The sequence below is a fragment of the Schistocerca serialis genome, chromosome 5, assembly GCF_023864345.2.
Source record: "Schistocerca serialis cubense isolate TAMUIC-IGC-003099 chromosome 5, iqSchSeri2.2, whole genome shotgun sequence".
Lineage (NCBI taxonomy): Eukaryota > Metazoa > Arthropoda > Insecta > Orthoptera > Acrididae > Schistocerca > Schistocerca serialis.
The window spans coordinates 28149981-28165258 of NC_064642.1; the positions used below are offsets into that span (position 1 = coordinate 28149981).

The 15278-nt window shown below is 39.6% G+C and overlaps 1 protein-coding gene across 4 annotated transcripts in view; it reads left to right on the plus strand.

Annotated features, from left to right (window-relative positions):
- LOC126480699 (protein O-mannosyl-transferase 2) overlaps positions 1-15278 on the plus strand; it is a 195894-nt gene that overhangs the window by 92206 nt on the left and 88410 nt on the right. For all 4 annotated transcript variants that reach the window (XM_050103940.1, XM_050103941.1, XM_050103942.1 and 1 more), the window contains 2 exons: positions 12889-12997; positions 14629-14737. In XM_050103940.1, the coding sequence (XP_049959897.1) occupies positions 12889-12997; positions 14629-14737 (218 nt within the window). The remainder of the gene's footprint in view (positions 1-12888; positions 12998-14628; positions 14738-15278) is intronic.

Consider the following 15278-nt stretch of genomic DNA (forward strand, 5'->3'; position numbering starts at 1 on the left):
CACATGTGAAGGTAATACTTTCTAAGAAATTAAATGTTGTTGTTGTTGTTTTGGTCTTCAGTCCTGAGACTGGTTTGATGCAGCTCTCCATGCTACTCTATCCTGTGCAAGCTTCTCCATCTCCCAGTACCTACTGCAACCTACATCCTTCTGAATCTGCTTAGTGTATTCATCTCTTGGTCTCCCTCTACGATTTTTACCCTCCACGCTGCCCTCCAATGCTAAATTTGTGACCCCTTGATGCCTCAAAACATGTCCTACCGACCGATCCCTTCTTCTAGTCAAGTTGTGCCACAAACTTCTCTTCTCCCCAATCCTATTCAATACCTCCTCATTAGTTACGTGATCTACCCACCTTATCTTCAGCATTCTTCTGTAGCACCACATTTCGAAAGCTTCTATTCTGTTCTTGCCCAAACTAGTTATCGTCCATGTTTCACTTCCATACATGGCTACACTCCATACAAATACTTTCAGAAACGACTTCCTGACACTTAAATCTATACTCGATGTTAACAAATTTCTCTTCTTCAGAAACGATTTCCTTGCCATTGCCAGTCTACATTTTATTTCCTCTCTACTTCGACCATCATCAGTTATTTTACTCCCTAAATAGCAAAACTCCTTTACTACTTTAAGTGTCTCATTTCCTAATCTAATTCCCTTAGCATCACCCAATTTAATTTGACTACATTCCATTATCCTTGTTTTGCTTTTGTTGATGTTCATCTTATATCCTCCTTTCAAGACACTGTTCATTCCGTTCAACTACTCGTCCAAGTCCTTTGCTGTCTCTGACAGAATTACAATGTCATCGGCAAACCTCAAAGTTTTTATTTCTTCTCCATGAATTTTAATACCTACTCCGAATTTTTCTTTTGTTTCCTTTACTGCTTGCTCAATATACAGATTGAATAACATCGGGGACAGGCTACAACCCTGTCTCACTCCTTTCCCAACCACTGCTTCCCTTTCATGCCCCTCGACTCTTATAACTGCCATCTGGTTTCTGTACAAATTGTAAATAGCCTTTCGCTCCCTGTATTTTACCCCTGCCACCTTCAGAATTTGAAAGAGAGTATTCCAGTTAACATTGTCAAAAGCTTTCTCTAAGTCTACAAATGCTAGAAGCGTAGGTTTGCCTTTTCTTAATCTTTCTTCTAAGATAAGTCGTAAGGTTAGTATTTCCTCACGTGTTCCAACATTTCTACAGAATCCAAACTGATCTTCCCCGAGGTCCGCTTCTACCAGTTTTTCCATTCGTCTGTAAAGAATTTGCGTTAGTATTTTGCAGCTGTGACTTATTAAACTGATAGTTCAGTAATTTTCATATCTGTCAACACCTGCTTTCTTTGTGATTGGAATTATTATATTCTTCTTGAAGTCTGAGGGTATTTCGCCTGTCTCATACATCTTGCTCACCAGATGGTAGAGTTTTGTCAGGACTGGCTCTCCCAAGGCCATCAGTAGTTCTAATGGAATGTTGTCTATTCCTGGGGCCTTGTTTCGACTCAGGTCTTTCAGTGCTCTGTCAAACTCTTCACGCAGTATCTTATCTCCCATTTCATCTTCATCTACATCCTCTTTCATTTCCATAATATTGTCCTCAAGTACATCGCCCTTGTATAAACCCTCTATATACTCCTTCCACCTTTCTGCCTTCCCTTCTTTGCTTAGAACTGGGTTGCCATCTGAGCTCTTGATATTCATACAAGTGGTTCTCTTCTCTCCAAAGGTCTCTTTAATTTTCCTGCAGGCAGTATCTATCTTACCCCTAGTGAGACAAGCCTCTACATCCTTACATTTGTCCTCTAGCCATCCCTGCTTAGCCATTTTGCACTTCCTGTCGATCTCATTTTTGAGACGTTTGTATTCCTTTTTGCTTGCTTCATTTACTGCATTTTTATATTTTCTCCTTTCATCAATTAAATTCAATATTTCTTCTGTAACCCAAGGATTTCCATTAGCCCTCGCCTTTTTACCTATTTGATCGTCTGCTGCCTTCACTACTTCATCCCTCAGAGCTACCCATTCTTCTTCTACTGTATTTCTTTCCCCCATTCCTGTCAATTGTTCCCTTATGCTCTCCCTCAAACTCTGTACAACCTCTGGTTCTTTCAGTTTATCCAGGTCCCATCTCCTTAAATTCCCACCTTTTTGCAGTTTCTTCAGTTTCAATATGCAGTTCATAACCAATAGATTGTGGTCAGAATCCACATCTGCCCCTGGAAATGTCTTACAATTTAAAACCTGGTTCCTAAATCTCTCTCTTACCATTATATAATCTATCTGATACCTTTTAGTATCTCCAGGATTCTTCCAGGTATACAACCTTCTTTTATGATTCTTGAACCAAGTGTTAGCTATGATTAAGTTATGGTCTGTGCAAAATTCTACAAGGCGGCTTCCTCTTTCATTTCTTCCCCCCAATCCATATTCACCTACTATGTTTCCTTCTCTCCCTTTTCCTACTGACGAATTCCAGTCACCCATGACTATTAAATTTTCGTCTCCCTTCATTACCTGAATAATTTCTTTTATCTCGTCATACATTTCACCAATTTCTTCATCATCTGCAGAGCTAGTTGGCATATAAACTTGTACTACTGTAGTAGGCATGGGCTTTGTGTCTATCTTGGCCACAATAATGCGTTCACTATGCTGTTTGTAGTAGCTTACCCGCACTCCTATTTTTTTATTCATTATTAAACCTACTCCTGCATTACCCCTATTTGATTTTGTATTAATAACCCTGTAATCACCTGACCAAAAGTCTTGTTCCTCCTGCCACCGAACTTCACTAATTCCCACTATATCTAACTTTAACCTATCCATTTCCCTTTTTAAATTTTCTAACCTACCTGCCTGATTAAGGGATTTGACATTCCACGCTCCAATCCGTAGAACACCAGTTTTCTTTCTCCTGATAACGACGTCCTCTTGAGTAGTCCCCGCCCGGAGATCCGAATGGGGGACTATTTTACCTCCAGAATATTTTACCCAAGAGGACGCCATCATCATTTATCCATACAGTAAAGCTGCATGTCCTCGGGAAAAATTACGGCCGTAGTTTCCCCTTGCTTTCAGCCGTTCGCAGTACCAGCACAGCAAGGCCGTTTTGGTTAATGTTACAAGGCCAGATCAGTCAATCATCCAGACTGTTGCCCCTGCAACTACTGAAAAGGCTGCTGCCCCTCTTCAGGAACCACACGTTTGTCTGGCCTCTCAACAGATACCCCTCCGTTGTGGTTGCACCTACGGTACGGCCATCTGTATCGCTGAGGCACGCAAGCCTCCCCACCAACGGCGAGGTCCATGGTTCATGGGGGGAGAAATTAAATAAGAAATCAAATCTGTTCTTCTAGCTGCAATCTGAACTAGGACCTTTGTATTTCTAGTGCCCGTGTTGAGCTCTCTGGGAACCAGGGCTGGAAAAGTATTTTTGTGTGTGTGTGTGTGTGTGTGTGTGTGTGTGTGTGTGTGTGTGTGTTCCTTCCGCATCCTTCCATAATTCGATGGGACCGGTGACCTCGCTGTTTAGTCCCCTCTCCCAAATCAATCAATCAACCAGCCAGCCAGTCTCGCTGAACTTATCGGGATGTCCTGTGAGACAATGCCTCTGGTGCCAAAATAGTTTTTATGCAGCAAAGAAAGCACTGAGAACAATTACATGCAACCCAAACAGAGAATCGTGCTGGCCACATTTCAAAGAACTAAAATTGACCATGCATACTCTGGTCTTTGTTTGTTTGTTCTCTCAATAAAGAGCAGCCCAAGACTTTAACTTGCATAAGTTCTGTCCATAATTCTGTAACAAGGAACAGAAATAATGCAAGTTTAGAATATACTAGATTAAGTAAGTTCCACAATAGTTCTAAATATACTAGCACAAAGTAGTATAATGAACTATGCCAATGAGAGGCCTACCAGGATCTACAGAACCTATTACTTGACTGCTGTTTTTAATGCATAATTATTAATGTAAAATTTATTACTGTATACATTCATGAGGGCAGTTATTAGAACCCACAGCAGCCAGAGACAGTGGTCGTGTGTGTGACTTGTGCTTGTGTGTGTGTGTGTGTGTGTGTGTGTGTGTGTGTGTGAGAGAGAGAGAGAGAGAGAGAGAGAGAGAGAGAGAGAGAGAGAGAGTTTTCTACATTGGAAGAGGAACTTTTGGCCAAAAGCTAAAATATATAGCAGTCTTTCCGTTGTGCCTGCCTGTGAATCAGCGTCTCCTTTATACAGTGAGTAGCAACCTATCATTTTCATAATATTGTTTTATTCCATTCTGGACATTCCATTGTTTGATTCTGTTTAGGATAGTTTCACATGCTTTATGATGTGGAGTCCTGGTAGCATGTGCCCCAAATCTGGGTAAAATGTATTTGTGATATCCATAAATGTAAGATAGTAGTTTAATAGAAACTTGAGTAAGAGGCCATAATATGACCTGCATAATGTATACTGGAGCTGTATGGTAGTGTACGTGTCTATTCTACAGGTTCACGTGCTTCAAGATCATCTTCTTAACAAATATGGTTCTACAGTCGTATTTGGTACACAGTTGGTATCACTGCCTCCCAGGATACCAGAATAGTGACATGAACTGTGTATATAGTGCACCACATTGCGCTGAAGTCACCAATTCATTCTGCCATATTATCATCCTTTTAGCTAACTAAAGAATAACTCATTTATAATGTGACACACTGTTAGGACGTAATTGTCACGGTACTGTCATCACCCTGAAAAAATATGAAGTGATTGTCACAGACTTCACAGTTGCACTTGGCTCTGTCCATTAGGGTCATGAAGCAGCCATTCATGGAATTCTTATGGATATCTGTAAACTTTTTATGTTACATGAATCATATACTATGGACCTACTGCGAGCTGTCTCTGGAAGTGGAAAAAAGCCAATGGTGTACATGAGTTATTTGTCTAGAGTGGAACCTTGTACAAAAGTGAAATGCGAATGACAAACAGTTCAGACAGGAAGAGGAAAGAAGCTTTTGGAATGTGGTGCTACAAAAAAATAATGAAGATTTAATGGGTAAATCAGACTGTTAGTGAGATGGTACTGAATCGAAATGGGGATAATAGAAATTTATAGCACAGATTGACTGTAAGAAGAAATTGAGGTTTTTGTGTATGTGTGTATGTGGTAGAAGGGGGGTAAAAACTGTAATGGCTGACTACAGTAAGCAGCAGCACCAAACCAGTCTTCAGACTGAAGACCCAGCAACAAAATATGCTTGCTATATTGTAACCTAATATATTAATTTTATAAGTTCTATGAAGATACTGGACAATGAAGTACACGGAGTTAAATGACAGATGGTTCTTTAATCAAGTCTTAAACTTAACTAAACCACCCAATGATTGCAGTTGTATAAATTCACCATGCCACAGCTTGCTATGACAATGCTGTCATTTTTTTTATGTTTGTAATTCTTTGTTCTATTGCCTCATAACCCTGGACAAATAAATCAGTTTGAAAAATATAGTGAGTAGATCAATCACTTGTAAGGTTCATGATGTTGATGACCACAACTAGCTCAGTCATCCTTGAATTTCCTGAAGTCCTTGACAATAATACCATTCTGGGAGACTTTTGTTCACTAACCACTATTTCTTCACTAACCACCATGGCTCTGAATTTGCCATCAGTTTTTGTGGATGTAACTGTTTCCCCATTTCTATCACCACTCTGACAATAAGATATTAGTCTATATTCATCTAATTGTACATATATAATTGTAATGATCTCAAAGTGATGTATTGTAAAAATGTAAATGCCGTGTGGCTAGGGCCTCCCATCAGGTAGACTGTTCGCCTGGCGCAAGTCTTTCGGGTTGACACCACTTCAGCAACTTGTGTGTTGATGGGGATAAAATGATGATGATTAGGACATCACAACACCCAGTGCCTGAGTGGAGAAAATCTCTGACTCCGCCAGGAATCGAACCCGGGCTGTTAGGTATGACATTCCATCGCACTGACCACTCAGCGACCAGGGGTGGACTAGTGATGTATTGATAAGCATAACAAATCTGCTAATATCCAGTAACACTTTCCCAGCTGTCTATTTGATATTTGTTGTGTCTTCATGCAGACACAATTTCAGAAGTAACACCAGCCAAGGTTTTTTTTTTCTGCTTCCACATGAACAGATTCAAAATAGCACTGAATGAAATGTAGAACAGCACAGAGTCTCATAACTATAGAACATATATAATCTCATAGGTGAGCATACAGTGAGCTACTAAACATAAGTGAGAGGAGGATCCGGCATGTCAGGCTTATATTGGAATGTTGTGGACACGGCTCAGTGCCTGCTACACCGTCTGTCCAGGTTGTGAAGTGACCTCTCTAGGCCAGGCGTGAAGCCAATTTTATCATGCACTATTTGATTATGTCCCCCCATGAACCATGGACCTTGCCGTTGGCGGGGAGGCTTGCGTGCCTCAGCGATACAGATAGCCGTAACGTAGGTGCAACCACAACGGAGGGGTATCTGTTGAGAGGCCAGACAAACGTGTGGTTCCTGAAGAGGGGCAGCAGCCTTTTCAGTAGTTGCAAGGGCAACAGTCTGGATGATTGACTGATCTGGCCTTCTAACAATAACCAAAACGGCCTTGCTGTGCTGGTACTGCGAACGGCTGAAAGCAAGGGGAAACTACAGCCGTAATTTTTCCCGAGGGCATGCAGCTTTACTGTATGATTAAATGATAATGGTGTCCTCTTGGGTAAAATATTCCGGAGGTAAAATAGTCCCCCATTCAGATCTCCGGGCGGGAACTACTCAAGAGGATGTCGTTATCAGGAGAAAGAAAACTGGCGTTCTACGGATCGGAGCGTGGAATGTCAGATCCCTTAATCGGGCAGGTAGGTTAGAAAATTTAAAAAGGGAAATGAATAGGTTGAAGTTAGATATAGTGGGAATTAGTGAAGTTCAGTGGAAGGAGGAACAAGACTTCTGGTCAGGTGACTACAGGGTTATAAACACAAAATCAAATAGGGGTAATGCAGGAGTAGGTTTAATAATGAATAGGAAAATTGGAATGCGGGTAAGCTATTACAAACAGCATAGTGAACGCATTATTGTGGCCAAGATAGATACGAAGCCCACACCTACTACAGTAGTACAAGTTTATATGTCAACTGGCTCTGCAGATGACGAAGAAATTGAAGAAATGTATGATGAAATAAAAGAAATTATTCAGATTGTGAAGGGAGACGAAAATTTAATAGTCATGGGTGACTGGAATTCGAGTGTAGGAAAAGGGAGAGAAGGAAACATAGTAGGTGAATATGGATTGGGGCTAAGAAATGAAAGAGGAAGCCGCCTGGTAGAAGTTTGCACAGAGCACAACATAATCGTAACTAACACTTGGTTTAAGAATCATGAAAGAAGGTTGTATACATGGAAGAACCCTGGAGATACTAAAAGGTATCAGATAGATTATATAATGGTAAGACAGAGATTTAGGAACCAGGTATTAAATTGTAAGACATTTCCAGGGGCAGATGTGGACTCTGACCACAATCTATTGGTTATGACCTGTAGATTAAAACTGAAGAAACTGCAAAAAGGTGGGAATTTAAGGAGATGGGACCTGGATAAACTGAAAGAACCAGAGGTTGTACAGAGTTTCAAGGAGAGCATAAGGGAACAATTGACAGGAATGGGGGAAAGAAATACAGTAGAAGAAGAATGGGTAACTTTGAGGGATGAAGTAGCGAAGGCAGCAGAGGATCAAGTAGGTAAAAAGACGAGGGCTAGTAGAAATCCTTGGGTAACAGAAGAAATATTGAATTTAATTGATGAAAGGAGAAAATATAAAAATGCAGTAAATGAAGCAGGCAAAAAGGAATACAAACGTCTCAAAAATGAGATCGACAGGAAGTGCAAAATGGCTAAGCAGGGATGGCTAGAGGACAAATGTAAGGATGTAGAGGCCTATCTCACTAGGGGTAAGATAGATACTGCCTACAGGAAAATTAAAGAGACCTTTGGAGATAAGAGAACGACTTGTATGAATATCAAGAGCTCGGATGGAAACCCAGTTCTATGCAAAGAAGGGAAAGCAGAAAGGTGGAAGGAGTATATAGAGGGTCTATACAAGGGCGATGTACTTGAGGACAATATTATGGAAATGGAAGAGGATGTAGATGAAGATGAAATGGGAGATAAGATACTGCGTGAACAGTTTGACAGAGCACTGAAAGACCTGAGTCGAAACAAGGCCCCCGGAGTAGACAACATTCCATTAGAACTACTGACGGCCTTGGGAGAGCCAGTCCTGACAAAACTCTAGCATCTGGTGAGCAAGATGTATGAAACAGGCGAAATACCCTCAGACTTCAAGAAGAATATAATAATTCCAATCCCAAAGAAAGCAGGTGTTGACAGATGTGAAAATTACCAAATTATCAGTTTAATAAGTCACAGCTGCAAAATACTAACACGAATTCTTTACAGACGAATGGAAAAACTAGTAGAAGCCAACCTCGGGGGAGATCAGTTTGGATTCTGTAGAAACATTGGAACACGTGAGGCAATACTGACCTTACGACTTATCTTAGAAGAAAGATTAAGGAAAGGCAAACCTACGTTTCTAGCATTTGTAGACTTAGAGAAAGCTTTTGACAATGTTGACTGGAATACTCTCTTTCACATTCTAAAGGTGGCAGGGGTAAAATACAGGGAGCGAAATGCTATTTACAATTTGTACAGAAACCAGATGGCAGTTATAAGAGTCGAGGGACATGAAAGGGAAGCAGTGGTCGGGAAGGGAGTAAGACAGGGTTGTAGCCTCTCCCCGATGTTGTTCAATCTGTATATTGAGCAAGCAGTAAAGGAAACAAAAGAAAAATTTGGAGTAGGTATTAAAATTCATGGAGAAGAAGTAAAAACTTTGAGGTTCGCCGATGACATTGTAATTCTATCAGAGACAGCAAAGGACTTGGAAGAGCAGTTGAATGGAATGGACAGTGTCTTGAAAGGAGGATATAAGATGAACATCAACAAAAGCAAAACAAGGATAATGGAATGTAGTCGAATTAAGTCAGGTGATGCTGAGGGAATTAGATTAGGAAATGAGGCACTTAAAGTAGTAAAGGAGTTTTGCTATTTGGGGAGCAAAATAACTGATGATGGTTGAAGTAGAGAGGATATAAAATGTAGGCTGGCAATGGCAAGGAAATCGTTTCTGAAGAAGAGAAATTTGTTAACATCCAGTATTTATTTAAGTGTTAGGAAGTCATTTCTGAAAGTATTCGTATGGAGTGTAGCCATGTATGGAAGTGAAACATGGACGATAACTAGTTTGGACAAGAAGAGAATAGAAGCTTTCGAAATGTGGTGCTACAGAAGAATGCTGAAGATCAGATGGGTAGATCACATAACTAATGAGGAAGTATTGAATAGGATTGGGGAGAAGAGAAGTTTGTGGCACAACTTGACCAGAAGAAGGGATCGGTTGGTAGGACATGTTCTGAGGCATTAAGGGATCACCAATTTAGTGTTGGAGGGCAGCGTGGAGGGTAAAAATTTTAGAGGGAGACCAAGAGATGAATACACTAAGCAGATTCAGAAGGATGTAGGCTGCAGTAGGTACTGGGAGATGAAAAAGCTTGCACAGGATAGAGTAGCATGGAGAGCTGCATCAAACCAGTCTCAGGACTGAAGACCACAACAACAACATTGATTATGTGCGCTCATGCTATAGGTTTACAACAATGTTAGAGGTTCATTCTTTTTATTTGCCAAGCTTCTTATGTTTCAGTGGAATATACTAAACGTGTATTCTTTTACAGCTACAATTTCATCCTAACTCCGTTGTTTTTGTTGCTAATAACTGCATCATCTGTAACTGTATTTAACTTTGTTGCTCTGTCTTTGACTCTATAGTAAACTCACTAATTGAAGAATGACTTTTCCACATAATGTCAGCTTGTTAGTACTGAAAAATAACTGAAACTGCAAAAACAAATAAACTGAGACATATATTCCACTGCATAATCAGCTCCTTTCTTAATTTAACACTCATTGTCAGACTGTTGCACACAAAGCTGCCCCAAATGTCTGGAAAATAGAGCAAGACAGCCTGGTTCGTGAAAAGAGCTAAAAGATCAGTTCTATTAATTATAGGCCAAAATTTATAACATTTGTCTACTACATGAAGTAAAACATATGACATGCTATAATTCAATGAATGTTCTTGAATAAGAAAGGCTTGTTTTCAGAAATTAGCTGATATAGCACACAGCATTGCTCCAGGATTCAGATGGCTAGAGGTTGTGAAGTAGCTACTTGGTCAACAACCTCAAGTGGCACTGCATGTCCTGCAACAAAGTTTGATTGAATTCAATAGCTGTTTCACAATATGTGCAAGCTAGATCCTCCATTTGCATCCTTTACTGGACTGCACAGACTATTTATCAGTTTTTGGTAATCCCTATTATCCTCCTGTATCTGCACATCCCCTTCTTTTGCTACCCAGTTCCACACTTCTGCTCCTGCTTCAGCATGACACACCTCTGTTAATTTTGCAGTCCACCTCACTTCACCCATTGTAAGAAGGCGAAGTAAGTACACCAGAATTGAAATTAAGAACAACTGCCAACATGAGTAACTTTGAAGTAGATATCCTCGGTTTAGTGAAGCAGCTTAAAATTTGTAACAAAGGCAAGGTTTCTGGTCCAGACTGTATACCAGTCAGGTTCCTTTCAGAATATACTGATACAATAGCTCTGTACTTAGCAGTCATATACAACCATTCGCTCTTAGAATTATCTGTACCCAAAGACTGGAAAGTTGCACAAGTCACACCAGTGCCCAGTAAAGCAAATAGAAGTAATGTGCTGATTACAGACCCCACTAATAATTTGCAATAGGATGTTGGAACATGTACTGTGCTCGAACATGATGAATCATCTCAAAGAAAATGATTTATTGACAAATAGCCTACACGGATTCAGAAAATATCATTTTTGTGAAACACAACTAGCTCTTTACTCTGAATGTAATGAGTGCTATTGACAGGGGATGCCAAATTGATTCCATATTTTGAGATTTCCAGACAGTTTTTGACACTGTTCCTCATCAGCAACTGCTAATCGAATTGCATGTCTCAGTTGTATGATTGGATTCATGATTTCCTGTCAGAGAGGTCACAGTCCATGATAACTGATGGAAAGTCATCAAGTAAAACTGACGTAACATCTGGCATTCCACAAGGAAGTATTGTAGGTCTGTAGTTCATGATCTATGTGCCACCTAGATTTAGGAGACAATCTGAGCAGTCCTCTCAGTTTGTTTTCAGATGATAATGTCATTTACCATCATGTAAAGTCATCATATGACCAGAATGAATTGCAAAATGAAATAGACAAGATATCTGTATGGCAGTTGACTCTAAGTCATGAAAAGTGTGAAGCCATCCACATGAGCACTAAAAAGAATCTGCTAAATTTCATTACATGACCAATCACGCAATTCTAAAGCCTTTAAACTCAGTTAAATACCTAGGGATTACAATTACAACTATCTTAAATTGGAATGATCACATAGATAATGATGTGGGGACAGCAAACCAAAGGCTGTGATTTATTGACAGAACACTTGGAAAATGTAACAGGTCCACTAAAGAGACAGCTTACACTATGCTTATGTACCCTCTTCTGGAGTGTTGCTGTGCAGTGTAGGAGTCGCATCAGATAGGATTGATGCAAGACATTGAAAAAGTTCAAAGAAGAGCAGCTTGTTTTGTATTGTCACAAAATAGGGGAGAAAGTGCCACAGTGATGATACACAAATTGGGGTGGCAGTCATTAATACAAAGGCGTTTTTTCACTTTGGCAGGACTGTTAAGTGAAATTTCAATCACTAACTTTCTCCACATAGTCTGAAAATATTTTGTTGACACCCACTAACTTAGGGAGAAATGATCGTCATAATAAAATAAGAGAAATCAGAGCTCGCATGGAGAGATTTATGTGTTCATTTTTCCTGTGCGCTGTTTGAGCATGGAATGGTAGAGAATTAGCTTAAAGATGGTTTGGTGAACCCTCTGCCAAGACACTTAATTGTGAATTTCAGAGTAATTGTGTAGGTGTAACAATCACTTCAATCTTTAGCTTAGCCTTCTGCTCAAAATCCTCTGTACTCCTTCTCTGCAACATTTCGTCTAGCATCCCACTACCATATTTCGTGCCTCTCTGTGTAGGTGCTTGCCATCTCTCGACCACACATCTGCAAGTTACTGAAAACAATAATCAGGCTGCAGTGTTTGAAGGTAATGTAGACTGTGTGTGTGTGTGTGTGTGTGTGTGTGTGTGTGTGTGTGTTTGTAAGAGGAGTTAGATGTACAGAATGCCATTTTTTGAAAGCTAAGCTAAGCAGTGTACTGACTTTTCTATGTGCACGACTGCTGCTCATTATGTTTCCTATTTAGTGAGTAGTGTTCCTTCTTAATGTACACTTTATATTCCAACCTTGATTTTTCATTGATTTATTTATTGTATCAGTCACTTCATGATTATCTTATATAATGAAAAGAGAGAGAGATCAGAAAAACAATAATACAAGCAGGTAAAATAATTGAGGGTGGAGCAGCTACGATCCAATATTCATAGAGTTGTAGTCACTAAAGTTAGAAAGATTTTTATTCTTTTTATTTGCTAAATACATTTTTTTCTGTATTTCTTGTGTTACTAAACAGTCAGGCGAAGATCTGCTTGTCTTCAATCACAATTTCATTTCCAAGGTACTTTCTTTTATAGAAGATTCAGAATAACTTCAAAGGTCATGAATAAATTGATTTACTAAATTGATACTTTGTAGTTTTCATATATTAACACAATCTTCATGTGTTCCAGTTTTGCACATTCCTGGGTGCCTGCATTGTCCCCTTTGCCTTCATCATTGTATGGGAACTGACACACTCCTTAAAGGCTGCAACTTTTTCAGCCTCTTTTATTTTGTATGGTAAGTAGTAGTACACTTTCATGTAATGCAGCAAACTATAACTTTTGACAATATGCTGATGGGAGAAATATCACAACACAAAAAAAAAAATAATTAATGTAGAGTAATGAAATTGTGAGAATACAATTGTCAAGATAACATAGTTAAGCCACTAATGTTGCAAGATCACAGGTTAATGTATGTGCGAGATAATCCAGTGCAAATGTGAAATTCTGGTACACTGATAACTGGTGTAACTGCCAGAATGTTGAATGCAAGCTTGCAAATGAGAACACATCATGTTGTACAGGTGCTGGATGTCAGTTTATGGCATGGAATTCCATGCCTGTTGCACTTGGTTGGTCAATACATGGACGGTTAATGCTGTTTGTGGATGATGCTGGAATTGTCGTCTGAAGATGTCCCATGTATGCTTGACTGGAGTCAGATCTGGTTGACTGGAGACAGATCTGGTGCTCGAGCAGGCCAAAGCAACATGTCAACACTCTGTAGACTGGCATATGGGTGTGCGTTATCCTGTTGGAAAACACCCCCTGGAATACTGTTCATGAATGTCACAAAACAGTTCAAATCATCAGATTTATGTACAAATTTGCAGTCAAGGTGTGTGGAATAACCATGAAAGTGCACCTGCTGTCGTACGAAATTGCACCCTAGGCCAAAACTCCTGGTGTAGGTCCAGTGTGTTAAGCATGCAGCCAGGTTGGTTTCTGGCCCTCAACTGGTCTCCTCCTAACCAGCACACAGCCATTACTGGAACTGAGTCAGAACCAGCTTTCATCAGGGAACACAACAGACCTCCACCCTGCCATCCAATGATCTCTCACTTGACACCATTGGAGTCGCAAATTGGTGGTCAATAGAATGAGCACTACAGGTCGTCTGGCTCAGAGCTGTCCTTGAAGTGGCCAATTTGTAACAGTTTGTTGTTGTGTCACTGGAGTGCCAACTGCTATTCAAATTGCTGCTGCAGATGCGGTACAATGCACCAGAGGCATACACCAAACACAATGGTTATCCCTTATGGTAGTGCCACATCGTCATCTAGAGCCCGATCTTCTTGTGAGCATACTGCCTCATGACTATTGCTGCCAGCAATCATTTCCAGTGGCTGCATTCTTGTCAAGTCTCTCTGCAGTATCGCAGAAAGAGCACCCAGCTTCTCGTAGCCCTATTTCGTGACCTCACTCAAAGTGTTGAGTGGTGTTGATAATGGCATATTTGTCACTTTAAAAGCCTTCTTGACTGACATCAACCCATGATGTCCAGTCATAAAGGTAACTAATACCCATGACTGCTACAGCATGTATTTAAAGGTAATGTTATATGCATCCTCACAGTGGTGCTACCAGCACTACTCTTATGCAGCTGATAGGAAGTTTGAATAGATATTATCTTTCAGATGTAGAAACACACCTACCAACTTCTGTTTATATCCCACAACTCGTTCTTGGTGTTGCAATTTTTTTCCCATCAGTGTAGATGGACAGTAAGCTGTTCAAAATGTTACCAAGGTACTACAATATATACTAACATTGTGGTTAAATATCAGTAGACTTGTAGTTAGTGCACTGCATGTAGCAAATATTGTATGTGCATATAATGCTTACATGTATTTTTTATTTCAACAGATGTTGGGATTCTCACTCTTACACAGTATATATTATTAGACCCAATTCTACTACATTTTGTTATGGGGTCTGTTCTTGGAATGGTCAAATTCCATTCATATAGAGACAGGTAAGTTTTCTGTATTATATTGTTGATGCAGTTATTGTAAGGCGAGTAAATGACTAAAATGTTCTTTAAAAAAATTGCTATTCATATGACAGCAAGGAGATAAACTATTGAGAAAAAAGAGTTACGGGAGACAAAGGCGCTTTCCTGAAGATCCAATTAAGCAGAGAATGAAAGACCATAAAGTTGAGAAACTGCAGTGGAGGCATACAGAGACTGATTTTTGTTTCTTTTTTTTATTTCTCTTGAATTGTAGTACTGGATGGCTTCCTTGTTGAATGATTCAAAAATACCACTTTAAACAAAAATTTCTTCTGTTTTCCACCCAAAGGAAATCAAGGTGCCATAATTTCACTGTGTTTACAACTACTGTATATATTTTTAGCATTTGAATGTGACAGGGAAAGAAAAGAAATCTGTAGTATTTGGTAAATTTCAAAACATGCAGGTATTTAATAAGCTTCAAAATGTATAGACCTAGAAAACTGCTACTTTGACCACAAGATGGTACAATAATAATAAACTGTACTTAGAAAAATTTTAC